The following is a 27,082-nucleotide window of genomic DNA, read 5'->3' as shown; positions in this document are numbered from 1 at the left end:
GTGAGCAGAGTCCTCCTGGAGGGCAAAGTGCAGTTAAAGGAGCAACAAACTGCCCGCTCAGCCTCAGTCCTTGATGTGGACTGCTCTTTACCTAAAAGAAATAGTCCGCATGTTCAGAGGGAGAAAGAACGAAAAGATATCAGTGGGAAAAATTGAAAGGTGAGGAAGTGTGGGGGAGAGGGGGGCAAGAACAAGAGACATGGCTCCCAGTTATAAGCAACCTACTGTGCAGGAATCCCACTGCCTGCCTCTGGACTGAGTACTGGGTAAGACAAAAGCATGCATTTGAAAAGAGTCAAAAAAGGAGGGGAGAGAAAATTGCACAAAATGGCAGAAGTGGGATTTAGTGCAGCTATGAGGTCCCATGACAAACCAGACAGTGAAACACATACATAGTCTGTTTTTGATTTTATCTCTGTGCCTCCATTCTTCAACCTTTTGTCTCTCTTCTCCTCCCTCCCCAGTTTAGCCTGGTTTGCTGTTTCCATGTCGGCTGCTCCTTTTCCCTTCTGCATTTTCCTTTACTTGGTGTGAGATGAATATCAAAGCGGTGCTGAGGCTGCTTGGAAGCCTGCAGCAGAATCTCATTGGCCTCCATGGTACCCTGCAAACAGCAGCAGCAGAAACAGCAGCACCCACCGCTGGAACAATTTCTGCCACTGCCCAACAATCTGTCATGGGAGTAATGAAACTAGTCCTCAGGTCAAAAACACAGAATAGGTTTGAAGTAATTCAAGGGAACTGGTTCTAAGATGTGAAACCCAAATCCTCTTCTCTGTTTTTCATGAGTAAGGTATCCCACAAAAGTTTAAAAGGGGAAAAAACACAGAATCAGAAACCACCATCTTAAGCGTGTAAGTCATCAAAGAGTAGCAATATGAGGCCCTTTATTATGAACAGCCACATTGTACCTTATTCCTCATAAAGTATGTTCAGAGATGATGGACAGTCACTGCCTGCAAAACTAATATTAATATCCTTTAAATTGATCTATTTGGCATGCATAAAACTAACAGAGGGGAACAAACCCTGCGTATAACCCTGATGTCATATTAAACATATTGCTGGTTACATCATGCTGTGGGAGCACATTTCTTCATCAGCGTCACAAAAGAAGATTACAAATGAAGGAAGTATGGGTGGAACTAGCTGCAGGACTATGCTGAATATTGACTACAGTTGAATTTGATGTTACATGTTTAGCTTTCTATGTGAAAATGGTGGAATATTAAATACCTTCCTCCTTTTCCTTACAATGATCTCCTTCCCAAATATAGATTATATTTTATGCCTGAAAGCACAATATACAAAACTTCAAGGTGTATAAATACTTTGGCAGGACAGTATAGATGTTAGAAAGGAGTGTTATTGCTAAAGAAGGAACTGCCAGTACTGAGGGAAGAAAACAATCCCAAATGCTGGTCTGTATTCTCATTGCAGAATAAGGCTTTAAAAAAAAAAGGTCTGGTCAGATTCATGCATGGGTATCCTCAAGAGTCTCTCCGTGTTCTGAGTAGTGAGTTTATAAATCTGACGCCCTTCAACAGGCCATGCTCCGTTTGTTGTCTGCTGTGGTCAGGGCATGTGCAGTCACCTCTGCAGGGGTAAGTCAAACTCATGCTGTTCCCCTGCACTTCAATGAGGTCAACCCAACTCTAACCACATAATTTAAAGGCATGCATATTGCATCACATTTTTCAGGAAGCAATTTAAGTGATTCCTTGATTTTTAGCATTGTTGTCTGCATTGGACTATTGCCTAAAGATTTTTTTTCCCCTTTTGAAAACACTGTGGATTTCCACATGGGTAAATCACCTCCTTGCAGTGGGAATTGTCGTAAACAGTCCCTGAATGAAAACACTCATCTCTGCTACTTCATTAAACAACCTGCATTAAGATGCAAACAGCAGGAATGAAAATTAACAGGCAGGGGTGGAAATGAGAGGAAACATGAGAAGTAGCAGGGATCTGCATGTATCCCTGCATTTACAAACATTAAACAGCAAGATGCTAATTTTCCATAAGTAAACCTATGAGAATAAAGATCAAAAAGAGGAAAACAAACAAAACTAAAGAATGGCAGCATGAAAGCACTTGCTCACACCAATTGGGTGCCATATGTAGTGTTAATACGGTGTGCTTTACATTCGAGTAGATTCCATGCTGGGGGAGTTGGCTATGAAGTGGAACTGTGACAGATCTGGATTAGGGGGCAAAGTGTAAAGGTCTGATGTCAAACCAAGAAACGAATTAGAGCTTATTACATTCAAACCCAGCATTAAATCTCTGGAAAAACTGCTATAGTTACAAAAAAAAACCCACCGTAAACAGTACTGAATCTTCAATGCAATAATAAGCTCCGAGTCAATTTGCCTGTATATGAATTTCAACCCACATTTCATGGCTTTGCCTTGCTCTTTGTTTCCTACTTTCAGGTAGTGAGTGTAAACAGTCCGTTTTATATTTAACCCATTTTCCATTTTTAAGTATTTTACATGCAGTTCAATTAAATAGCATATGTTTAAAGATACCTTATTTAAATGTATTCTAAGTTTAATTCTGGCTCTGCCAGTTGATCTTTATAACATATAACAGGTAAGAACCTCTGATTAAAGTATATTTACTTTAAATTACATCTTGCCGACAGATACCATTTATTAAAGCTATTTTACTTAGCGTATACAAGTGCAACATTGAAAATTTGTTAAAATCAGCACTTATCAAACACTCCCCTGACAAACCGATGCCTTGTTACATTAAATCCTTGTATTTTATGCCCACAAGAGTCAGCTATAAAGCAACTTAAACGAGAAGGACACAAAAAATAAAGGTCCAGAAGAAGGTTTGCAGCAGTAACCCATAAAAGTATGTGCCTTAGAAAAAAAGACTTCTTATTCCCTTTCCTCTTTAGTCCTAATAATGCTAATAATGTATATCTTCTGGCGGAGGGTTGTTCCACTGTTGTGGTTGTAGTTGCTCTCTCTTTGATGGGCCACAACTGTTGTGTTGGCCTGACAGATGGCAGATAGAGGTGGCTTGTCTCTCTGTTTTCCAGGGTCGCCGAGCAGCCAACATAAGAACACACCAACCAGACAATAGCAGCGCACCAAACCCTAACTTCCTCAAAGGTCCCCTCCGCTCTCATTAGCAGGGACTTTAAATTACTTCTGTGATAAACATCGCCAAACTATGTCAAATTGTCTCTTAACATATGTTTTGCAAACACTCACAAAGCACCCACAGAAGGCATGTGATGACTCTTTTTCCCTCAAATCTTCAACTGTTAGTCACACATTTGGATAGCGGCGGTGAACCAAACCGTCGCCTGGGTTGCTACGGGTGACTGGAGAACTGACTTTTGGGCTCCTGAGGCAAACAAGCACATGACAGATTAGTGTGTGGGCCTCCTCCAGGCTTCCACCTCTCTGACCCTTAGGAACCCCCTCTTTACCCCCTCCCCATGCCTGCTCTTATCCCTAAACCCATTCCCTGCCTATCCTTTGTCTCCAAACTCTCTTCATCCAAACTCAAAACAACCTAAGGAGGTGGAAAAGCAAACTGAATCTCAATCACAGAAGCAAAGGCTAGAGTAAGTTGTTTTCTAAGCCGGTGGATTTAGATACTAATGTCATTTTAAAAGAATTTACAAACAAATGTAACTACAAAAGTTTACATGAAAAAAAAAATGTTTTTTTATGTCAGAAATAGAATGTTCCATTATGTGCATTACAAGAAGATCAAACATAAAATAAACAGCTTTTAGGAGCTGAACAATTATGGAGTTGGATTCTTCAAACTATTTAAAAGTGTGTCTGCACCAGATAGGGACTGCTCATATTGGAACAATTGACAAGGATTAACAAGACTAGAGGAGCTTAAACAAAAAAAAAAAAAAAAGATGGAAAACTGAAGACACAGGACTGACTATTTAGTCTATAGAAACAACATACCCTCTCTTATTTTTTAGAGGATGGACTTGCGCCCTTGTTTGTCATATGAAGCAAACATCCGTTGCCAGGGTTCGGCCTTGCCTGTGCCCATGTCTTGTGAATGACCCTTGCTGGCTCTTTTATGTGCGCCTATAAAGGGTGGCAGTGAGAGCAGCTCCCACAGGAGGGCTCGACCTGACGATGACACCCTGTTGTCATGGAGACTAATGCTATGTTGGGCTTGGGTTGTTAGTGTGTGTGTATGTGAGGAGGGGCAGAGGGCACTGTCAGTAGTGTATCTAATGATGTTTGCACCACAATGTACTCAACTTCTCAAAGGTCCTCACTTTTTTGATCACATTTATTTGTCGCAGTTTAGGACTTGGGATTCCTATTGCTACGCTGGTATTCTCTTCTGCAAAGATTTTGTAACATGATCAGGGTCGCTTATATTTTATAAGGTTGGTAAAAATGCAGGTTCAAAAGTCAATCCTTTTCAAATACGGTGAAGACAGAGCATGGAGCTTTCATACAAATAAGTACACTAAAATGCCACTGAATCCCACCTTAACTGTTATCACCTGTGGTTCTAGTTATACTTCACAGCCCAAAGACGCTCTAAATTACCAAAGGATATATCACTTCCCTTTCAAGGAGCCCAAGGGACCAATACACCTGGCTTAGCAGCTTAACAGCATTTCCCCAAACACCCGGGCCAAAGGGTGGCTCGCCACAGAACCTGAGACGCTTGATGTTTGAGAGGACTCCTCACATTGACCACTCTTCCTCTGTTGCAAGGTCCTTCCTTACTTTCTTACAGGGAAAGAAAACTTTGAGGGGTTGTGCTTTCCTCATTTGCTCCTTTATTTATTCTCATGTATTTTAGAAGGTTTACATAAATTAAAAAGACTTAAGCAAAGCTAATATTAGTTTCTTTGTATCTGAGTGCTTCCTGTTTTCATTGCTGTGCCGACCTTTGTCTTTACAGGGGTGAGTAAGGTTTTGCAGGGGGTGAGAGGAAAGGAAAAGCCAAGGGCATCATAGGGCTAATTGTACATTTTGAAGTTTACCTTAACCTTACCGTCACTTTTTCAAATTTTTTCTCTCTCATATTTTTTGCTTTCAGTTTAGATTCATTCTTTGCATTCGTCCAATGCCCGCTTGGCCCATGTTCTCGCAGTGGTGCGGAACATTTTACTCCTAACAGTTAAGTTTACCTTTCTGATAACATAATCTCCCTGTAGTATTGAAAAGCTTATTCCAACAGTGTGGGATTTCCCTTCCCCTAATGTGGCTGGAAGACATCCAGAAACTCTTGGAGAGAGAGAAAGGAAGAAGGAGGGGTGGCATTAGGAGGTACCATCCAAGAAGAAAGTGAAGAGACACTCTGAACCTCATCTGCCAGCCAGTGCCAGCTGTTCTGTCCAACCATTGGCCAATTACATGTAGAGCATCTAGGGCTGCCAGCTTTCTTACCCCCAAGAGCATGTGCATGTGGCCTCAAAATAAAAGAGGTCAGGGATAGCATCGCCTCTCTTTAGTCTTTTCATGTTTTAAGGAATCAATATCGTGCAAAAACTGTACTTTCCTCACAGCTGGATTGCTGGCGCTGTAGTACTGACGGTTAAAAGGAGCTGTACTGTGTTTCTTATGAATTCTACCGCCATGACCAAAACAACCTTGTGATTTCTCCCAAGAGAGAGTGTGAGGTCAGAGCAAATCTTTGGATGGAGAGTGGGAGGGCAGAGGGTGAGGGCAATTTGGTTATACTGAATCTAAAAGCCAACAGTTGTTACTATTGGCCCGTGTTGTTTTTTTGCGTGTTAAGGGGGGTCCTGTCCTTTTGAGCCTTTCAGAATATGTGACAATGGCTGGATGTTGAGAACATATGTAGGGAGACCCCTGTGGCTCATGGAAGAGGAGCTTCATGCTGGCCCCCTCAGTTTGAGAAAATTCAAGGCCGCTCCTTTCACTCCTTACCCCTCAGTTAATGAATGCGTGAGTGACAGAATGCCGCTATAGGCCATTCAGGGGCCAAAGTCCCCAAGAATTCACCCTTGGACAAACGCACCCAGCAATTGCAAATACATTTGCTTAACAAATTAAAAGAAAGGAGAGTGGTTAATGGGTGTGTGTGCCCGTACATACGTGTGTGAGTGAGAGTTTATGGGTGGGAGAAATGGATGGTGATGGTGTGAAGAGAAAGGGGATAATTCAATTAGTCCTCTTCCTTAGCATAGAAATGAAGGCAGGTTAAAAGGGAGGGATTATTATTTGTACAAGACTAGCCCAGGCTTTGCACAAAAGAAACAAATAAAGATTGGAGAACATCCACAAGCAAGGGGATGTGATAAAGGGGCGAGGAGCAGCAAAAGAGGGTCTTGAAAGCTTTGCTTGGTCTGAATAAAACGGGTCTCTTAAAGATGTGTCTTTCTTTGGGCTTTCCCTTCATCATTTCTAACCACAGTTTTTTTTTTTTTTAAACCCAATCAAATGAAATCCATTGGCAGTCTCTAGGAAACTGTAATGCTTTCCTGTATGTTTTTATGTATTTTGTGCAACTATTAAGCATTTCTTGCCCCAGTCATGAACAAAGTAAAAAAATCAACAGCAGAAAAAAATCACTTTCACACATAGCATGTATTAAGGGTAAAAAGCAAAGTCTCAATGTGGCCCTCAGTGTGTGAATGAAGCCTGATCCTTGCAGCTCGATGAGAGGCTCTGCCCGTCAGGGAGCGGCGGCGCTGTGAACAGCTGTGAAGTCATTTTGATAATGATGAGAATAATAAGCGTGCAGACTGGCGTGGTGGAGCCGCTAAGGCCTGCAAGGCTCAGGGCTTTGCTGTTGCAGCTTCACTGCTCCTGAATAGATAAAAGTGATTAAAGCACTCCTGATTATCCCTGACCAATATGTAATGGATTTACAGCCCTTTCAATTAGGCTGTATTTGCTGGCCGCTTATTACTTGGGCTTTTGGTTAGGTAATCAGGGTAGAGGGGGCTTTCAGCTGGGAGTGGGCACTTTGGTTAAAGGGTAGGGGCTACATAGTGCACAGGGGGCACCTAACCCTCTTTAATGCAAGGATGATCTGTGAGACCCCCAGCTCAAAACTCCCTTACCCCCCACCCTTCTTTTGATTTTCCCATCCCCCACCCCCCATCTACATTGTCACTCCTCAGCGACAAAGAGTTACAAGCTCGGGCAGCTTCTCTGTCCCACCGCGGCCACCTCCCTCTGAAATCTGACCTGTGTGGCAAAATCAATACAGCCTGATGTTCTGATAATGTCCTAACATTAGCAAGGGTGAGAGGACATGTCGACCACACCTTTTTAATAAGGCACACACAGATGAACAGATACATCGTCAATGCTAGGCTATCCAATTTATCAAATTTTATAGAACAGGTTAAACTAGCATATAAGATGAGTAATTTTAAACAGTTAAAATTGAGTAGATTAATTAGCCTCACTGTAAGTAAATCAAGTAAAATTCTACAAACATTCAACTCATAACTAACTCAGAGTTTATTTTAATATACATAAATAAGTACCTCAGTACCCCCTGTTTTTAATAAACTCCACACAAGGACCAGATCTATTTCTATGCTAGAAAACTTTCTTCTCAGCCTAAACAAGCAGCAGGTTTATGAGAAAACGAAAGGCATCAACAAACTAGGCAGCTTTTAAGGGCTGTGACATAAAAAGGGTGGGGGGGTTGCACAATGGTCAAAGCAACAAGTATTAACTTCTCAGCTTTAGAAATCAAAACAGGATATCATCAATAACATATAAACAAAACAATTGTCTTTAAACAATATCAAACATGTCAAGCAACACATCACCTTAAGAGCCATCCATGGACACCACTGGCCAATATTTTAGACACACCTCTTGTGGTCCATTTGGATATGATGCTACTACACAGATTTATTGGAAGATCTTTCAGGATGCTAACTTACTGCTCTGCTATTGTGGTGAGCACTGATGACTTATTGTCCCATTGAAGGAACCAGTTTGAGATGATTAGAGTTTTCTGACATTAGAATATGAGCACAGTGTGGCCATATGGGGATCAACATGTCAACAAGATTACTCAGCCTTTCATGATATTCACTCCGAATCCTGACCCCATCTTTTGAATAGTTCAGTTGAAATCAAAACTTATCCTTTATCGTTCAATCATGTTGAGTCTATGTGAATCTTATCCTCTGCTTCCTGTTCTTAGCTGACAGGAGTCTCAGGTGTGATCTTTTGTCTCTGTATCCCATCTACTTCAAAGGATGATATGTTGTGCATTCAGAAATGGTATCCTATATTCCTTCTTGCATAAGATTAGCTACCGTAGCTGCTTTTGCCTTTCTTTAATTTCCAACAAGCAAGCAAATGAAGAGGTGCATAATAATGTGGCATATGAGGGTTCACACTGATTCACTTCTACAATCAACAAATGTGTTATGCTGTTTATTGTTTTTGTTCGTTTTAATTTTGTTAAATTATATGACGGGAGCTGTGGTGTATGATGGTAGCTACAGTAGAAGGTACTTGAAGGAAATGCTTTTCAGGAGCCCATACAAACTTAGCCATCTCTTATGTCACGCATTGCAGAGCTGAGCTAAGTAAACAGCCCAGACTGATGAGATTGACCTGGTCAGCATGACCCTGTGACAGAAAGTTAAAATCACATTTTCACTTGCTCCCACAGCCGCTACCCATGACCAATGTGTGTATTTCTTTTTATGCAGAGGTTGTCAAGATAGAAGCATAGATGTAAAGATGCTTACCGTGAGGTGCTGGAACAGCCACGCCCTCATGATATTTGTGGCCACCTTGGGAAAAATGCCACGCTTTTTCTGCCTCTTCTTATCCTTGTCTGGATCATCGTCATCCCCTGTGCCAGGCGATGCAACGCTGTTGTCTAAGCCATCTCCTGGGCGGAAACCAAACCCGAGGTTAAATAACATCTCAAACCACATCACAGGAAGAAGTACATTCAGTCAAAGCTGAGTTTAAGTGTTATGAAAGATGGATAAATGGACAAAGACCACAGTTACTGATGCGGGAATTTAAAAGTGTTACACTTAGGCTGTATGATTTGGTTCAAGTAAAGCTGAAGTTGTGCAACGAAGATGAGGAGGTAGGGGGATTAGGATGGCCTTAGATGAAGACCTGCATAGAGATTGGAGGGTTTACACAGAGCTGCTCTATACCTGAGGCAGGGGAATAGGGGTTAATGGCTCAAATGTTACGGTTGGACACTGAAACATTGTGTTCCTCATTCCACTTCTCCAGAAGGAAGGGGGAAATGAAAAGAAATGGACAAGGAGCTTTCAAATACAGTGGAGACTAAGACTCATGTCATTAATTCAATTAAATTTGCATGCTTGACTTAACACAGAGGATTTTTCCCATCCTTTGAAGAGAGCCAAAGGCGACAGAATAGAGTTATGCTGATATGTACAGTTAAAAAAAAAAAGGATTCATGAATTACAACATCTAGTTGAGCTTTTGGAGTCCTGATTTGTGATTTGAGGAGATTCATTGTTGCAGTTCGATGCAAATAATGGACTTGTCCTATTTTATCCACCGCCCACCCCAGCACCACCCCCCACCCCACCCCCCAGTCTAGGCACAAGATTAGCATGACAGGCCAGCGATGGCATTGCATGCATTAATGTCCATCAGCGTTTGATTTCTTGACAAAAACATGGACATACGCCTCCTTCAATCTGAAGTTTCCATCCTTGTCCCCTGCTTTTTTCTTGTTCCTCCTCTTCTGTGGCATTAATTGTGCATTAGCAAAAATGATTTACTTTTAACAGTCATGGTTATTTTTTCTTGCCCCCGGGCACGAATGCCTTGAAAGCCTTCCTTGAGGGCATCTAAATTATGTATCTGAAAAACTCCTCCACTAAGGAAGCGAAGGACCCTGACATTCTCAAAATTCAGACGCACATGTCCTCCTGTTTTTGGTGAGGCATCAATCACAACCACCTATACAAGCCTTAATCTCACATAAATATTTCAACTAATAACATTAAAAAGGGGGGAAAGAAAAAGGATCCGACTGGTGGTGTAATCAAATGTAAAATAAATGAAGAACACAGGGCCAGCAGGGGCCTGTAGTTCCTAAAACTTTTTTGTCTTTGTGTATGTTTTTCTCAACTTTCTTCGTCTTCCCAGCCTGTGCTGCATTTTTCTTCCAAATCATTAGCTTGATGATACATGTAAAAGATACAAAAAGAAGAGGCAACCAAAAGTTAAGAAGCACCTGGGCTTCTGAAGGACATATCGTGTTGAGGATTTAGATGAGGGGCGGTCATTAGGGGGCAAATGCCATAAATCCCAGGCTAAGTATGAATCCTTGTTCAGGAAAGCCTAAAACAATAAACTTTGGTCCTACCCTGACTGTGAGGAGCTTCCTGAGAAATGCGACCCAGAAGGAAGCTGAGTCCAACTCCCCCAGTTTGCTTCAAAAACTCACAATAATACACAACCAGTGAGCTGTGAATTTTAACCATCCCCGCCTTTTTTTCTTTGCTTTTGAGCTTCGCTGAATAATGTTTATGCTTCGGTGTTTGTTTGTATGCCGCTAGGTTTTGTGTTGATTTTCAAGCTACTCTCCAAATCCCTCTCCCGCTGTGAGCAGTGAGGCTCATCCAATAGAACTGCACAGTGGCCAAAAGGCTGGCAGATTAATTTTATTGACGTTTCCATTTTCACTGCAATGTGATAGCCTTCCCCCTGGCCAGGGCCGGTGCGACCCATACGTATTTACAGACTGACCTGTCACTTCATTACCCAGCATGCTTGCAGCCTCCTGCCCTGGCCCGCGAGGATGAAACCAGACTCCCTCCTGCTTTTCAGCCCCTCTATATCTTACATTGATATTGGCGTGTGTCTACAGATCCGACTCCTTCAGCTGCAAGTCTGTTTACGGTTTCAATGGCTGTCTTTGAATCTGTATTCATATGCTTACATTTTACTTCATCGCAAGAAAAAAAGAAGTACAAAGTGTGGACAGAGGATTGGAAAAAAAAGAAAGACAAAGGAGAAAAGAAGCAAAGAATAAAGGAGGAGTAGAAATAGAATAAAGAAGATCCAACTTGCTCAACCTCATTACATCTGAAGGAGAGCTGGTGCTTTGCATCCACCCCCACTCCTTTCTTATGAGCGAGAGAAGGAACGCTGCAGGGCAAATTGTCCCAAACGCTAATGGCTTCTGACTGTTCCCTGGCAACTCTGCCATTCTAACCTGTGTGGATGTGCACTCTGAGAAAAAAAATTGGGTAAGGAAAAAAAAAGTACAGGGCAGAGCACAGGGAAGCGTCCCATCATCTGGCCATGTGACACAGATGGGGGTTGGCTATTAGGAGGCAGTCGAAAGGCCTAAGGGAGCCGAGGTGCTGGAGTGTAGCCCCAGGCACTTTGGAAAAGCAGCGCCCTTGGAGAAGAAAAAAAAAAAAGACAGCATCACACCCCCACCCACTTTCCCCTCTTTTTCTTTCTTCCCCTCAACCTTTTCTCCTTCCTTCTTCTCCCTCCCTTCCTCACTCCGTCAAGATATTGACTTAAAGTGCATGCAATGAAAGTTTGAGCGCATATTTTCATACGCACTGGGACTGCGAAAGTGTAATCAGGCAAACACGGAAGACAATGACCGGACGCAATGAGGGTAAGAGAGAATGAATAAGCGCACTGGCAAACAAACAAGCCCAAGTCCAAGAGCACATTATACGCTCACATACATTCCCTCTCTCATCACCAGTGGGTGGTTATTAAAAATGCATTCAGATATATCTCCTTGTGAGTAAATTGGTCTCAGGGCTGAGCTCATTATCAGCCTGAAAAAGGACTGTAAACATATTGCAACCCGGCTTATCTATTGTTGGTACATTCGAGGTCGCTTTAGGAAATCTTGTGCAAAAAATGAGCAGAGTACAAAGTGTTGTATAGTCTTTGCTGAGGCTACAAGGGTGACTTCAGGGAGGTTTTAATGACACAAGGAGCCCATGCTCCATGTTCAGGAGGTAACATCCCACAGGGGAAGCCACCATGGTTAGGTTAACCATAGAAATATTGTGCATATGACCATTTTACCCCCCCCCCGGAAACCACAATTATACCTAACTCTGTTTCTCTATTGGAACATTTCAAAGCAAACAGAATTAGCTAATTTTACTCATGATCTCGTGAAATTTTCTCCACCAATAGCCAAAATAGTCATCTTCTATCATAAACATTTTTTGGTGAAGAAATTCCTAATGAGGCAAAGCTCTAAAAGTTATAGCTTAGTAAAGCTGCTCTTAAAGTTACTGCATCCTCCACCAATGGTCTAGTCAGGCCAGAGTAGTCCAGCTTGTTCATCCGAACATGAAGAAGAGAAAACTAACTAAGATGTATAAAGAGTAATAAAAAAAAAGGGCAAGAAGAAGGGTAGCCTTTTAAAGTTTTTTTCTTTTTTCTTCTTTTAATTCTCTACCTTAGCATAACATTCTGACCCATCCATCCATCCTCCTACACCAGCTCCATCCCTGCAGGCTTGGCTGCAGAGAATGCAGAAAAAAGAAGGGGGATTTAGAGCCTCCCTTTTCCCTCTTTTTCTCTTCAACTTTTCAGCCAACATAAGCAGCGTTTAGCACATTCAGTACCCCAAATGGCAACGAATGAGGGAAGCAGTGGGGGCTCCTCTTTTGTCCGTCTGGTTACCCCTTTTATTTACTCTGGATTTACGGAGGGGTCTTTGCCGACTCTGGGACCACATGCTTTTGACACATACACAATCTCCTTCCCGTACACACACGCACAAATGCAAAGAGGCTCTATTCACCCTGGTGGAACAGCTAGCCCTCTGTTGCTCCATGCTGACTGAGGATTACCATCCTCTTGCTACTACCACATGCTAGCAATATGCTTCGTGCTCATGCAAGAAGACCCTAATCCCTTTAATGATAAAACATACTTGACCATCCGTTTTTCTTTATTTAAGTAAGCCATCGGGACGTTTTTGTTTCTCTGTGTGAACGCACCATATGGTGTGCAGCACTTGCTTAGATCCATACAGTAGATGAGGGCTCTAAACGGAACAGTCTCAGTTTGCACGGCAGTACCACAGCCTCCGTTTCACGCTGATTATTTCCTGATCTGTGCTTAAACAAGCAGCAGCCCCCTTTGCACTGGACCATAAAACAACAGCTTAGTAAACAGCAAGCATGCTGACAAATTGGTGGCGCTCAGGCCGGAGTCATTAACAGCCTTAAAACCTGTCAGAGCAATTACAACAAACTCTCTCCCTCAGCGAGTCCACCCGCCAAACTCAGATGTTGCTGCCCGCCTCTTGTCTGCTGCCCTCCCCCGTTACTGCCAGGTCACATGGCTGAAGGTGTGAGAAAACACAACCCTCTCGTCTCGTTTTTGTTATTTCTCTGAAAGCATCCCAGTGAAATGAAGACAAACATCTATGTGAAAAACACAGCTGTATCTGAGTCCTGAGGACTGCAACTGAGAGATTCATCTTGCATGAGAGGATGAGAGGTAATGTCGGGTTGTCTCCCCCCAAAAAACACATCATTAAGTGTACCCTTAAATGAAGTGGAATAAGAGCTTTTAATTAGATGTTGTTTTCTGTGTGTGGGGAAGTGAGGCAGTCAAGCAGTAAGAAAGGCGTAAAGGGAAGGACAAAGTGAAGTGTGTGTGTGTGGGTGTGTGTATGTGTAGAGGGGGTCTTGCTCATCAGCTCTTGTACAGTACCTCCCTTCTCTGCCCCTTTTTCTAAGCCCCCTAAACCTGCCATCGGTCAGATATCTCTATGTCGTCCCTGGAATGTTGGAGATAACTATCGCTTTCTATCTCCTTTTCATGGTTACATGGATAGGTGATAGAAAGGGAGGATGGAGGCTATTTTACCTTATAACCAGCCTCCCACTTTGGCTTTTTTGCCCTGGAGCCAAAGAAAAGAAGCTGATTGAAAACTAAGAAGGAGGCAAGGTGGGGAAACTATTATATATATATATATATATATATACACGTTTTTTTTTTCACCCGTATAAAAGCCTGAAATATTCCTGTAATTAAACCTACATTAAAAAATACAACATAATCTGGGACTTTTGTTCGGTTTCTCTGGATCCACATTTTTCTGAAAATGTCCAAATCTAATCAAATTTCAGTGATTATATTTGGACATAAAACACATAAACCCATTTTTACCACCTTTACACATCCTCATCCTATTCGGCCATTTTCTTTGCAAAATTACAAGAGCAATAGGGTTATCTTAAAAAAAAAAAAAAAAAAAAAAAAAAAAAAAAAAACCTCTCAGTTAGTTTTAGGGTTGACTTTGAATATGCAATTCTTACTAATGAAAATGCTTTCAGTATCAAAAAGCCATCATTGCTCTGGCTGTTTTATCTCAAGTCTTTTACAGTTTCTACAAATGTACTAATTCAGAATTGTTGTATTAAGCTCCATTTCTTTCTACAGAAAGTCTAATGAGCTTCAATCCATTTGAGGATGAAGTGAAGCATCCAAAATCATGATTTGTTTACCATAATTTTCTTTGTTGGGTCTTCCTGATGCTGTTTGTTCACTTATTATCTCTAACAAACCCCTGAGACTATGCAGAAAATCTAAGTGATACTGAGGTTAAATTACACAGACATCTACTTATTCCCAGTTCTTAATGAACATAGATGTGGATTTTTTTTTTATACAGATGCAGACTTAGATTTTCTCATACTCATACTTGTCTTTTGTTCATCTTGGACATCGGGGGGCAGTGATCTCAGCAGGGATACCAAGATTTTTAGATTTTTATTTATAAAAAACTGGCTTATACAAATGTTAATATAGGCTATAATGGAGTTTGATCTATATTAGATCTATAAAGGAATAAGACATTTGAAAGTTTTATTAGAGAAGCAAAATAGTTGGAAAACGAAAAACTAAAATAAAGATGTATGGAAGAAAGGAGGCAGGCTGTCGAAGATGTCAGGACCTAATTTGCATGAATGGCAAAGGGCTAAATTGCAGGGGATGGGGGAGCTACCTCACTCCTTTTTTTGGGAGGGGGATATAAAAGGGAGTTTTGATGCCCATGACTGCCCCTCACTCAGAAGACAAGGATCAGTGGCTAATGGAGGGCTTTGGGTCTCCAGCAGACATTTCACACTTTCTGCCTCCCTGACAACTCCACCCTGCTGCCTCTAACCCCTGAACACTGGAGAAAAAGCTGCTGCTGGTGTTTTTCCCCACTTTTAAAATTACATTTTAGCTCTTTAAAAGAGAAAACAAGTAAAATCACAAACCCTCACATGTAAAATTGCAAACCATGACTATCTATGTCTCGATGTGGCTTTTCAAAGGGGGTAAACCTGCATTTCAGTCCAATACACTCCATAATTTATAACTGATACAACTCAAAGAAAAAACAAAGCTATGTGTACCAGGAGAACAATATTTAAGTCCAAAGGTTTGATGCTACATTAAATATTGAAGAATAGGTATTTCCCTAAAGTAATTTGATCTCTGTTGAACTGAAACAAGGGTTATCATTAGTAAAGCAAGCTGTTTCAGAGCTTTTCTCTTCTGCCTCCTAAAAAATATAGCTAAGTTGCTTGTCTTTGGAATGATAATGTTATAAAAGATGGGAATAAAGAGGTAAGATGGAGCAAAAAGAAAACAAAGAAGCTTTACGGAGAATGTAGGGATTCTCTACCCTCACTTCCTCACTGTATGGAAAAAAAAAAAAACTAAAATAAGACCATATGAAACACAGAGGTGGCAGCATTGTGCTATTGGGATTCTCTTTTTGACAATAAAAAGAAATCAATGTACACAACTACAAAGCAAAAAAGAAGGGGGCTTAGATGGGAGCATGATTCTTGAATGACACAGAATCAAACTGGATAACCAGAGCGCCATGGTTCCTTCTACAGGTAATGTAGGCAAAAGAAAGCGTTTCGATTTGATGTCGTTATCAGCTTATTGTTAAATAATTTGTTTAATTTTTTTTTTACATTTTTATGGCATGGACAGGAAAGCTGGTCAATGGAGCTACACCCAGGGCCATCCCGGGAGAAAAAAATCTTGTATATATGCAAAATCCTACATCATAAGTGACTCTTATTTTTTATTGCTGGACAGCAACAATAGTTTCAGGATAAGAAATGCATGCTTCATACATAAAGGGAGCAAAAAAAAAAACATTTATTGAAAATTTAATAGACTTTTGATGGACAAGGTGATCAAAGACAGAATTAGCAGGTATGTCAGACCTCTACTCTTAACGCTTTGTGGTTGAAAGAGTAAATTAAATAAAAGGTTTATAAATCAACAAGTCAACCATCAGATTTTAGCCTCTGCTCAGCAGCCTTCTCATCAGCCAAATGCCATCGTTTTTTTTTTCCTCCCTGCTCTTTTTTTCCACACAAATGTCCTGGAGGCAGGGAACAAAGCGAGCAGAACTGATTACTGCACTGTTGCTCCGCTCCGCCAGTCTAAACTCTGTTTGGCTTCCTAATGAGCTCACTAAAAACCCAATTCATCACCCATAACCCTTCTCAACCTGCCTTGAAATCCCCCATTATAGAAAGTCAAGGACAGTCCGTTTACAGGCTTTGGGCTGGGGTCGGGGGCTCCAAGGGGTGCATGGCAGTGGTTGTGATAATCATTCAGTAGATATTTTGACACGATCCATTCTCATGTGGCATGTCAAGCAAATTCTAATTTAGTCCACCTTTCTCCTCAAACTCCATCAGTGTGGATAGCCTCTTGAAAAAGTGTTAGCACCCCTTTTCTCTTGTTCTACATTTGGCTATAGCTACCCCTTCACATGTATCCTATTGGGATGTGATTTTATGTGATAAAACAACACATATTGAAAAACAACTTCAAAAACTTTATTGTAAGAAATGTAAAGATTTTGGCCTCTATTTTTATTCAGCCACACTATCAGAACTTTGCAGTATCAGTCTGCAAAAAGACTGAGGATTACCTGTCTGAAAGCATGATGTCTCATAGCATGATGCTGCCAACACCATGCATCACCATAGGCAGATGTTTAGTGCTAAATTTGGTTTAGCACCTTTATATGAATGTATGTAGTGTCCCCTATGTTACTATAAGTAAACTACTATGGGGAGTTTTTATTATTGCAGTGTTTTATACAAAAATAAATACTTAAATCTTCTATTCAAGCATAACAAATTGATCAGAAAGTGCTGCTCTAAGTTCCCTTATCTTTTATGCTCTCCCTTCATTTTGCAGAACCGGTCTGGGCAGAGGAATGTCCGGCCTGGTGGCTGCAGCAGCGGGAATGTCCTTGTTCAAGTCAGCTTTCACACCAGAGATTTCAAGTTTAATACCCTTTCCTCCCTTTCCTGCAAAGTCAGGAATGTGGAGGGAATGTAGCAAGGAGGGGGGGGCGATTCCTATTAAGGCAAAGAGAGATGCGCAACGCAGGCAGATTATCAAAGGTGTATAATAAAGACCTAAGAAGGTGGGAAAAGCGCTCAGAAACCAAAGTCTGTTGGTTGGAGGGAGGGGTCACAGACTGAAAGGAGGGGGCTGGGGGGGGGGGGGGGGGGGGGGGGGCATTGGGTTGGAGTAAACTCCCACTGTTCCTCATTACATGGAGCTGAAATGATCCTCCTGACACCTGGGCTGTAACCAAGAGATTACTGAATTGATGAATCCTTGGTTTAAAATGCAGCTGTTTTATTCTGCTTTACTAATTAATTCTTCTTCCAATAATGTATTGATTAAGCGTAGCCCCTGATAAAGTTCAAACTGAGGAAGAGTCCTCCAGGGGCTTTGGGTTGGCCTGCTGCAGAGAGTCAATGAAAACTTCCTCCCTTCACCTGCATCTGTCTCTCTCTGTCAGTGCAGTTTACCCTCATAAATTAGTCAGATCAGTGAGGAGCTGATACTGTCTGCCCTCTCGCTGATATATTTCCCTGTTATTTTGAAGCAATCATGTCCACACAAATGCAGATGGGCTTTTTGATAAGTCCATTGCATACAACTAGAGGAAACATTAAACGGATGTGCCAAAAGGAGTTCAAACAAATTCATTTACCTAAACATTTTTCCTTTGCTCTTTTTTGCACCACTCCTTGTTATTCTGAGCCTAGAAGGGAATTACAGCATGCAGAACGAGAGCATATCATTTCACAACCCTACTCTTACATTTTTTTCATCGCTGTATTTTTCCTAACGTTGGAGAATAACAGCCTGATCAACAGAGGGTAGAGAAGGTATCTCCTGGGAGCCAACTAGCAGAGAAATCAGATTCAGCTTTATATGAGAATTTGATGCTCATGTCTTGCCAAGACCCCTCACCTACAGGCTTCCTTACGAGTCTATAACCAGGGACCACTGTCCTCCAGAGGAGCTTAAAACAAATTCACATATTCTTATAGGAAGCAAAAGCATTTTTTCACTTTCATTTCTTTTTCTTAGCTCCATAATGCAATCTCCGCATGGAAACAACAATGCAAAGAAATGAAGTTTGATCTTTCTAACAATAGGAGCAAATTTGATTTTGTTGCAGTATAAAATAAAATGGACCTCTCTGACACACTATTAATACATAGTGACAAATAACTTGTGACTGAATGAGGAGGGAAGAGTCAGTTAAAAGCCTTTTTCAATATTAGATCTAATGAAAAAGTGAATGAATTATGAGGGGAGAAGGAAAAAACATAATTAGAAGGTGGAAGTAGAGCTTAATACATTTACCCAGGACTATTTCCTTTCGTTAATGGGGCTGCAGCAAGCAAAGAGGTGGTTTTCACCAGGCCAGTATTGACTGTGCACTCTGGTCCTTAAGATAAATCCAGCAGGTCATTTCATTAAGGCCCAATTCCATGGCACTAATTTTGATTTGAAGCACTCAACAGCTGTTGTCATGTAGACACTGAAATCAGTGAGTTCAGATGGATGCTAGCTTATTGATTTTAAAAATAGGTTTAATACAAATATAGCTACAGTCATGTGCAAATTAGTTGACAAACCGGGTTAAAGGTTTCCAGAAATTTTAAAATAAACAATGTTTTATAGCAGGAACATAATCTAACTCTAGAAAGAATAGAAATATTGAATAAAAATATTGATTTGAGAAAAAGAAAATCAGTTAGGAAAGTAATTTTTAACGAACATAAAACTTGTCTATTTTTCTTTGTTTTACATGTTGAGCAGAATTTATAGAAACGCTCATTAGTAATCCACATATTTCATTCTTTTGTGTATAAATATGGCATTTAACAGATCAGTAGGCCATGACCCTCCTGGACAAAACAAAATGTACCTGGAGTTTAGCTGAAACTGTGGTTTGGTTAAAGGAGTCTAAGATTAACTACTAATCAATTACTCTCTGTTTTCTCGAATTGACAGAGAAACCATTTCTTTCTGCTGCTTCTTGAAATGGGAAACACAAGTAAGCATGCTGTTGAATGAGGTTTAGGTGCACACATAAGTGATGAAATAACTACTATAATCTAGCTACTCAACAAAACCTGCTTAAACATTCAGGTAGAGTGACAAATGAAACTTTTGCAAGTAGAATTGTGTAATTGTGTGTAAGAAGAAATCTGTGGAAAATCTGTTTCCACCTGCAACTTAACATTACTATTCCTTATGAGAAATCAGCGAGGAGGGGGAGCCCTTCTTGTGAAGCTGGTTATTAGCATCACTCCACAACCCTGAGTTTATGAAGCTCTCCATCGTCTTTTTGTTTCACCCCGCTCCCTTTTCTTATTCTTTTTATTTAGTGAATTTTCAATTTTCCCCCCTCACATCACCCTTCTGCAATAGCATCAGTGCCGGCGATCCTGCATCGGTACCCAGCTCTACAATACCCTCAAGCCCACTCTCCGAGACGCTCACTAGGGAGCCCTGAGAGCTTGGCCAGCCCTAGAGCTTCCCGCAGCCCACCGCTCACTCCCCACGAGACTAAAATCAAAGAGATGGGCCTTAAACTCTAACCAAGGGTATAATGAGGGTGCTCCAAAGAACAATAAGCATATACTCCAAAGGAAAACGGAGAGCAGGGCTACAAAAGAGTGAGAGAGATAACTATAGGAATTTTGGCCCGACAGTGTTTCTTAAGAAGTGAACAAAAACAGAGAGCAGATGAGGAAAAAATAATTAATAACCTAGCCGTACATTGCTATGGGAGTGAGGGCAAAGGGCCACAGCCAATGGCAATGGTAGCCTGGGCCATGAATCTCCACAACCAAATATCTGAACGTAAAACAACAATTGCCACATGCCCCCCTAAACTGAAGGGAGCCAAAAGGAGCACGACTAATTTCTGCACAACAATGGGCCTAAATGAGCGCCCACACAATGGCAGGTGCTTTGAATAGCAGCAGACCCTTGCAGCTGGGATCTTCTCCTTCTTCACTCCAAGGTATTCGGGTCTGGCTTGCTTAACCTCTCATTTTCAACCAGGCTTCCTTATTGACTCATAAAGGATTAAACCGATCTCATGGGAGGCCGGAGCAAAGCGAGGCAGCCGAGCCTGTGAGGCAAAACTCTCAGCAAGTGGAGCTGTTTTTGCTTACATGTTGTGTAGTTTGACTTTCTTACCATCACCCATCAACTTTCAAACCATGGTTTGTTATCATCCCATTTTTTGTATAGTTTCCCAGATTTCCCATTTTCTCTGTTGGCGGAAAGCTTGCGTTTGTTGTGCAGCTGCTTTGGTTGTCCTGTAAGCCATGGCGCAGTGGAAAAGGCAGTTTTCCCCCCACCTTTAAGAACATTCTTTTTGGGGTCATGAGGTCAGGATTCGCAGATGTCTCCTGCAGACACTCAGTTGTCTAAGGACTCCATCCCTGGGAGTAAGTATTTGCAACAATACAGATTTTACCCTCACACTTTAAAAAAGAGGCATTATTTTTATCTTGCTTTTTCTTTGCTCATTGTTTTATTCCTGAATGAAGCAATGGAGTGAGTGTAGTTTTTCCGAGGTGGAGATTTGTACACAGAGATAATGAAAGAAAGCACTGGTTATCACAAGATAGTAGTGTGTTTTTTTTCTGTCTGCACTCATTTCTTAAAGCGCTAGCTGTCTCCATAAGCTTCCTCCAATTGTTTAAATGGGGCCTTAGTCATCCTCGCCATGAGGGAAAGATCCTTTTAAAGGTCTTTCTCTTATTTAGTGTGTGCTGTTGCCAGGAGAGAAAAATGAAACCATGTAGTAACTGTCCTGTCAAATAAAAAAAGAACCTTTGAGTAAGCAAGGTTGAAGCTAAACAGAGTGACCCTAAATGAACAGAGGGAAAATATTTGAACTAGAGCGAGGGTTTCCAAAGTGTGGTACGAGTTCAGCTGGTGGTACTGGGATGCCTTTTGCAGTACACAGAGGAAAATCCTGCACAACTAAATTTGCAGGGCAAATAGCTGAGATAGGCTAAAATGTCCTTTAAAGATGCTGATCTCTGATTCAAAAATGTCTACAAAAAGAAATTGCTATTTAAAAAAGGAATATTTTCCTTTTTGATGGACGGACAGATGTACGGATGGATAACACTAACAAATCTCAAAGATCAATAGTATGGTTGGAATTGTTACTTTTACTAGACGAACTATTCTATCCCAATGTTTGTTTTCTGTAAGCATAATGCATGTATTTAAAAACAGGATGGAAAGAATTCACTCTGTAATGAAGTAACATCCATTAGTTGAGTTTGCATTAATAGATGTAGTGGCAGTAAGGCAATTTTTTTTATTTTTAATAAAATTTTAATTCTTACCGTAATTGAAATCTTAAAATACTATCACAAAATATAAACTGCATACTGCCCTTATCTAGTTGCAATAACATGAAGCCCAAGTACTTTGCTACTTTGTATCAGCAAGTGTGGAAATAAAATCCCACTGTCGACACAAGCTAATAGCAGTGGATGTGCATTTATAGTGGTCTCCTTTACTTGTCATTGCTATTTTGCAACCAAATGTTCCCTCTGCTTGTAACCCATCCCTTAAGGAGCAGTGAGCAGCTTGCAGCAGCAGGGGGGCATTGTGGGGTAAAGGGTATAGCTTAGAAACCAAGAATGACTTTCTTAAGTTCTAACTACTAATCTTTCAACCTCTACTCCTCTGATGCTTTGGAACACCAAAGGAACATGTTCACAGAGTTTGAAGTAGACATAAACAGCTAAAACTGCAAGTGAAATGTGTATTGCTGCAGCCATATTAGATTTTGGATCAGCAATTGTGAAAATCCTCAATTATATCTATATTAAATTTCTGACTCAGTTTCTTGCGCATTTACATTAACTTGGAATTAGAATATGGATAAGTTAAGCATGTGGTATGTTTTCATGTTAAGTAGTTAAACTGTTGTTGTGGTAGTTTTATATCTCCTCTTGTTATAACATTTTGAGAACCAGTGGTAGTGCCTCAATCTGTGCAAAAATAGTAAAGAGGGGAATTGCGCAGTCAAATGGTTTCAATAAAAGCAAATCATCATTTCTTCTATTCAGGGTTGGAGCATAACATTGCTAAAGATTGCACAATTTAACATGCAAGTTTTGCCTGAAAATATGGAAAACTGTGTAATTGGAGCAGCCTTTTAAAAACCCGGCAACAAGCTCTCCTTGAAAATCTTTGTTCTTTTCATCTTGCATCCTTTTTTTTCCTCTTTTCTTCGTTTGATATGGTTTTTTCATTTTTTCTTCCTTCTCCCCCCTCCAAACATCTCTCTGTATCCTACAAATTGATATCGCTCTAAATGAATTATGGTAAATGCATAATGAAGGTTTTCTCAGCTTCCGCCCCGCAGCCAGCCAGGATGCAGCATCTCGTTTGGTGTGTTTGATTCGTTTTGTTGCGCATTTAGCCCCAGCGTTCCTTCGGAGTGCTCTCTGCTCCAGGGATGCAAATAAGAAATTATCCTTGCTGACTAACATGGCTAATACCTCCTCTGGGGTAATCAAAAATTATTAGGCGCTTGCTTCCAATAAACATTAGGGCTCGTGGCACTAAACACTATCAAATTGCTCACTCTTCCTCCTCTCAAATAGCCATAAAATGAGTGAACAAAAGTGATCAGGTGTGGAAAAAGCAGCCTGGCTGCATGAAAAACCGAGAGACCGCGGGACTCCTATTATTCCAAAAAACACAGCCCTTTGGCTTTAAGAGTCATTAAAGCATGTACTAGAGTGGGAATCAGACGAGAAAATGAGCTTATCTTGCATAATGCCCTCATAAGCTTTGCATAAACGTAAAAGATGAACGCGTGAAAATCAGCAGCAGAGAGAAGAGACCAGGATTGTAACACACTTGCTTTATCATCCTCCCACTCTTTTCGACTGTAGCAGCATGTTAAAGTGCTACCTGAAGGGTACAGCTGCTCTGCTGCAGTTCCACGTATGCTCCTTAGTGTAAACTTTAGTTTAGACTTTGAGAAAAACCACACAGCCGGTGAACAAGCTGCAGCTAGCCTCACTAAGCCACTCTGCTAAACTGTGTGCTGTTTTTTTTGGAGAAACCTTTACCGTGTTGCAGGGTTTTAGACATTAGGGGGAGGAGAACTGGGAGGGTGGGGGTGGGAGAGGAGATTAAAGAGCCAAGGGAGGCTGAAGAAAGAAAGGAGAGTAAAAGAGCACAAGGCCCATTGGTCAAACACAAAGGTGAAGATGGGAAAGGACATTTGAAGTCAGGGCTCTACTCCAACTAAGTACACCTTAAACAGCCCAGAGTAAGCTGGCAGTCAGGGCTTTTTGGAGTTTCCCCGCAGGTGTGCCTTTGACAGACTTGGCTTCTGTGACCCCTCTCCAATGTGCAATGGGGCCCGGATTTGGACACAGAAATCAGCGGCATCTCACAGCCTCTGCCTCTCATTCTCTGTCTGTCTGCATACACTCACAGAGAGGCTGTCAAACAAGAGGAAAACAAATCTAATGTGCTAGAGAAATTGGATTATCACCTCTCAAAGGTGACTTCTTGCCTGAACCCCCCTTTGGGCAAAGCCCTCTGAGACAAGACAAAATAAATTCCTGGCAAAACACTCTCGGCCTCTCAAGAACCAAGGTTCTGTCATCTTTGTGAAAATTCAACGGCAGCATCATTAATGGACACGGAGATGTCCTCTGGGACACGTGCTGAAATCCCTTTTAGCCATATTACATCAGACCCCTGTGCACTCCACATCACCACCACATACAATGGCGTAATCAGCAGGAGAACATGGGCGTGTAAACCTGCTATTATGAACTGATACAACATGCCCACACTCTGTTGTTTTTGTTGATTAAAGCCTCTGTGTAAAGGAGAAAAAAAAAAAAAACACCGCTGGTAATTTCTGATTGCATGCCAAAAAGACTATCTGAGTTTCTCATCTCAACTCAAGCGAATCTCAGATTTCCAAATCTTCAGCTACAACGCCGTGCAAAAGTATTCACATCCCGTCCCTGTTTAACCAGTTTAAAAACATCAATATAATTATTGTGTAAGAGACAAAAGAAAACCGCACATATTTGTGAAGCGAAAGGAAAGAGAAAAAGTATGTTAGTTAGTTTTTTTTTCTACAACCAACAGCCTTCAATAAATATAATTCAACTTTGTGTAATTATTTTTCTGGTGTGAAGGCAACAGCCAGGTGATCTGAACTTACTGTACTGACCAAAATACAAAAAGCCTTGTGTGGTGGTCAAATAGCACCAGCAATACTCTGACCATCCCCATGTTTAAATATAGTGGTGGTAAAATCATGCTGTGGGGAAACTATTCACCAGCGAATATGGACAATGACGCTTAGAGGTTCTGTATCATAATTTCTTAAGCCTTCCAACGCTAATTAAAACATATATTTGATAAAATACGAAATATGTTTTCTGATTCTATTTATCCAACCCAGAAGAAAGCTGCTTGTCTTCACCTCTACATCACCCCATGAGTGCCACCTATTTCATGATGTGACTTACTTTTTCAGGACGTAAAAGACTGTTCACAGCTACAAAGCAAAGGTTTCTATGAACAAAGCTGCTAAGTACATACTGTAAAGACTTACAGCATAAAGAGATTCTATGAAATTCCCTCAAGAAACATATGAAAGTATATACTCAAAAAGATTTATTGGTAACAAAAATTAAAAAAGATAAAGTATTGTTAGCACTTTTGTTGGGTATTCCAAAACTCAAAGGGAAACCATATGAGGGTGTACTAGAGTGGGAATCAGACTAGAAAATGAGCTTATGGGAGGAAGGAAAAAAAACATCTCCCCAAAGCTTTTGCCTTAATGGTGCAAAGCAGACATTCTCGTCAGCTGCTGTCAGAATAATCTGGGTAATTTTTTCCCTATGTTCTCCAAACATTAGTTTGCACATTAGGCTGACCCAGTTAATGTGCCTTTCCTGCTCTGCAGAAAACCCAGTTTCAGGCAGAGCTAGGCCGGGTTAGCCAGGTCGCGCCAAGGGCCTGTTCATGATTACGGACCAGAGGGACAAGGCCTCATATAGCACTCCGGCAAAGACGAAAGGGGAAAGGAGAAGATGTGAAAAGGGAAAGCTAGATTGAAGGGCAAGGGGTGATGGTGATGTAGTGGGAAGGCTGTACCATACTAGCAGTCCTCAGTCGCGTTACAATCCACATTCTTTCATTGTTTTAAGCCATAACAACAGGTTAAGAAGAAAGACAGAGACAGAAAGAAAGGAACAGAGAGCGGAAGGGAGGAAGGAAAGAGGGATCTGAGGAAGCCGATCATTCTCTTTAATCACATTTTGGATGAGTGCCAGGTAGTCTGCAGCACTGAAGGCGAGACAGAGAGGGGTGAAAGTGGAGAGAAGTGTGAGGAAAGGGGAGAGAGCGGGAAAGGGATGGAGAAACAAATGGAAAAAGAGGTGGAGAGAAGATGGAGAGAGAAAGACAAGACTGAACCCCTTTGGAACAACTTGAAGAGCACTGATGTTTTAGCTACCGTGCACGTTCTCCCTCATGTGTGTGAGTGTGCACGGCATTCGTTCCCGTAAATGCCCACGAATGCTGAATCTAGCAAGAATCTGGTGTTAGGGCAGAGCCAGGGAGAGATCCATTTTAAAACTATGTGCATTAACTATAGTTTTCCCCATAGGTTAAGCACTCCACATGAATAATTTAGCCTCTTTTATGCTAATGGGATCATGAACGTATCCCCTCTGTACCGTGTTTTCTGCCCCCCTTCTTTGCAGCAACTCCTCTCAGCTTTCAGTAGTTGCCCTGCCCCTTCCCAACAAACAATCAGACAGACGTTCTGCAACCGATGGGGAGGCAGTCACCTGACCAACACACTAGCTTTCACACAGAGAGAAGAATGAAGTTGCACAAAATGTATAAAGAAGCACTGAAGCACTGTTATCCTCATTAGCGGAGTTTTCTTCAGCTTGTTTCCTGCTCACTCATTGTAACGGTTTATAAGTTTTGATGCACATCATGGTTAAGACGTGAGAAATGTTTATGGCTATTTATGGCTAATGCTGCCAAGAAGTTTCTTTTTCATGCTGTGTCTTCTCACATTCTCTAATTGTCTGAGCCTGTGTGTTTTCTGCTGATGATGGAAGAGTTTATAAATCATGTATTTACAATGCTGTGAAAAAGTATTTACCTCTTCAATGCTTTTCTTTTTACACTTAAATGTTTCAGAACATTAAATTTGATCATTTGACAAATAAAGAACCTCGATCACACCAAAATGGAGTTATTAATAAAACCTTATTAATGTAATCATTGTTTTAAAAACCGTGTTTTTTTATCAGTTTGTGTGGTGAATATAACTTTGCTTTTGTATCTAAAGTATTTAAGTGGGCTTTTTCTGTATGCTGTTTATCCAGCCAGTTTCACACATTGAGAATGCATACACACCCTTGTTGCTTCAGCATTGTATTATCGTGAGATTAGGCCACTGTGTAAAAATTATCAGTGCTTCAACAGCTGGGCGAGAGAACCATGAAACAGCGGGCCGTGGGTCTGCTTTATTGTTTATCTGTTGTTTATGGGCTAGTGTTCAGCTTTAATTACTACACTAAATTAAATTCTAACAGGCACTTAAAGGGAGCCGGCTAACACAAGCCATGGTCATACATTCACACACACGTGCGAACAGTCACAAACTATATATTTTATACACACAGACACACCTCAAAGATCCCAGGAGAGCTGGAGTACTGGCCACT

General features: G+C 41.1%; 1 protein-coding gene across 8 annotated transcripts in view; it reads right to left on the bottom strand.

Moving 5' to 3' along the window:
* Positions 1 to 27,082, bottom strand: part of meis2a (Meis homeobox 2a) — an 89,464-nt gene that overhangs the window by 44,587 nt on the left and 17,795 nt on the right. For 7 of the 8 annotated variants that reach the window (XM_038272628.1, XM_038272652.1, XM_038272663.1 and 4 more), the window contains exon 8: positions 8,711 to 8,856. In XM_038272628.1, the coding sequence (XP_038128556.1) occupies positions 8,711 to 8,856 (146 nt within the window). The remainder of the gene's footprint in view (positions 1 to 8,710; positions 8,857 to 27,082) is intronic. The other variant, XM_038272636.1, reaches the window with a different exon arrangement.

Source organism: Cyprinodon tularosa, unplaced genomic scaffold, assembly GCF_016077235.1.
Source record: "Cyprinodon tularosa strain WSP-4 unplaced genomic scaffold, ASM1607723v1 ctg120, whole genome shotgun sequence".
NCBI classification, from domain to species: domain Eukaryota; kingdom Metazoa; phylum Chordata; class Actinopteri; order Cyprinodontiformes; family Cyprinodontidae; genus Cyprinodon; species Cyprinodon tularosa.
The sequence above is the reverse complement of the archived record's forward strand: the minus strand, read 5'-3'. Positions and strand labels throughout refer to the sequence as shown.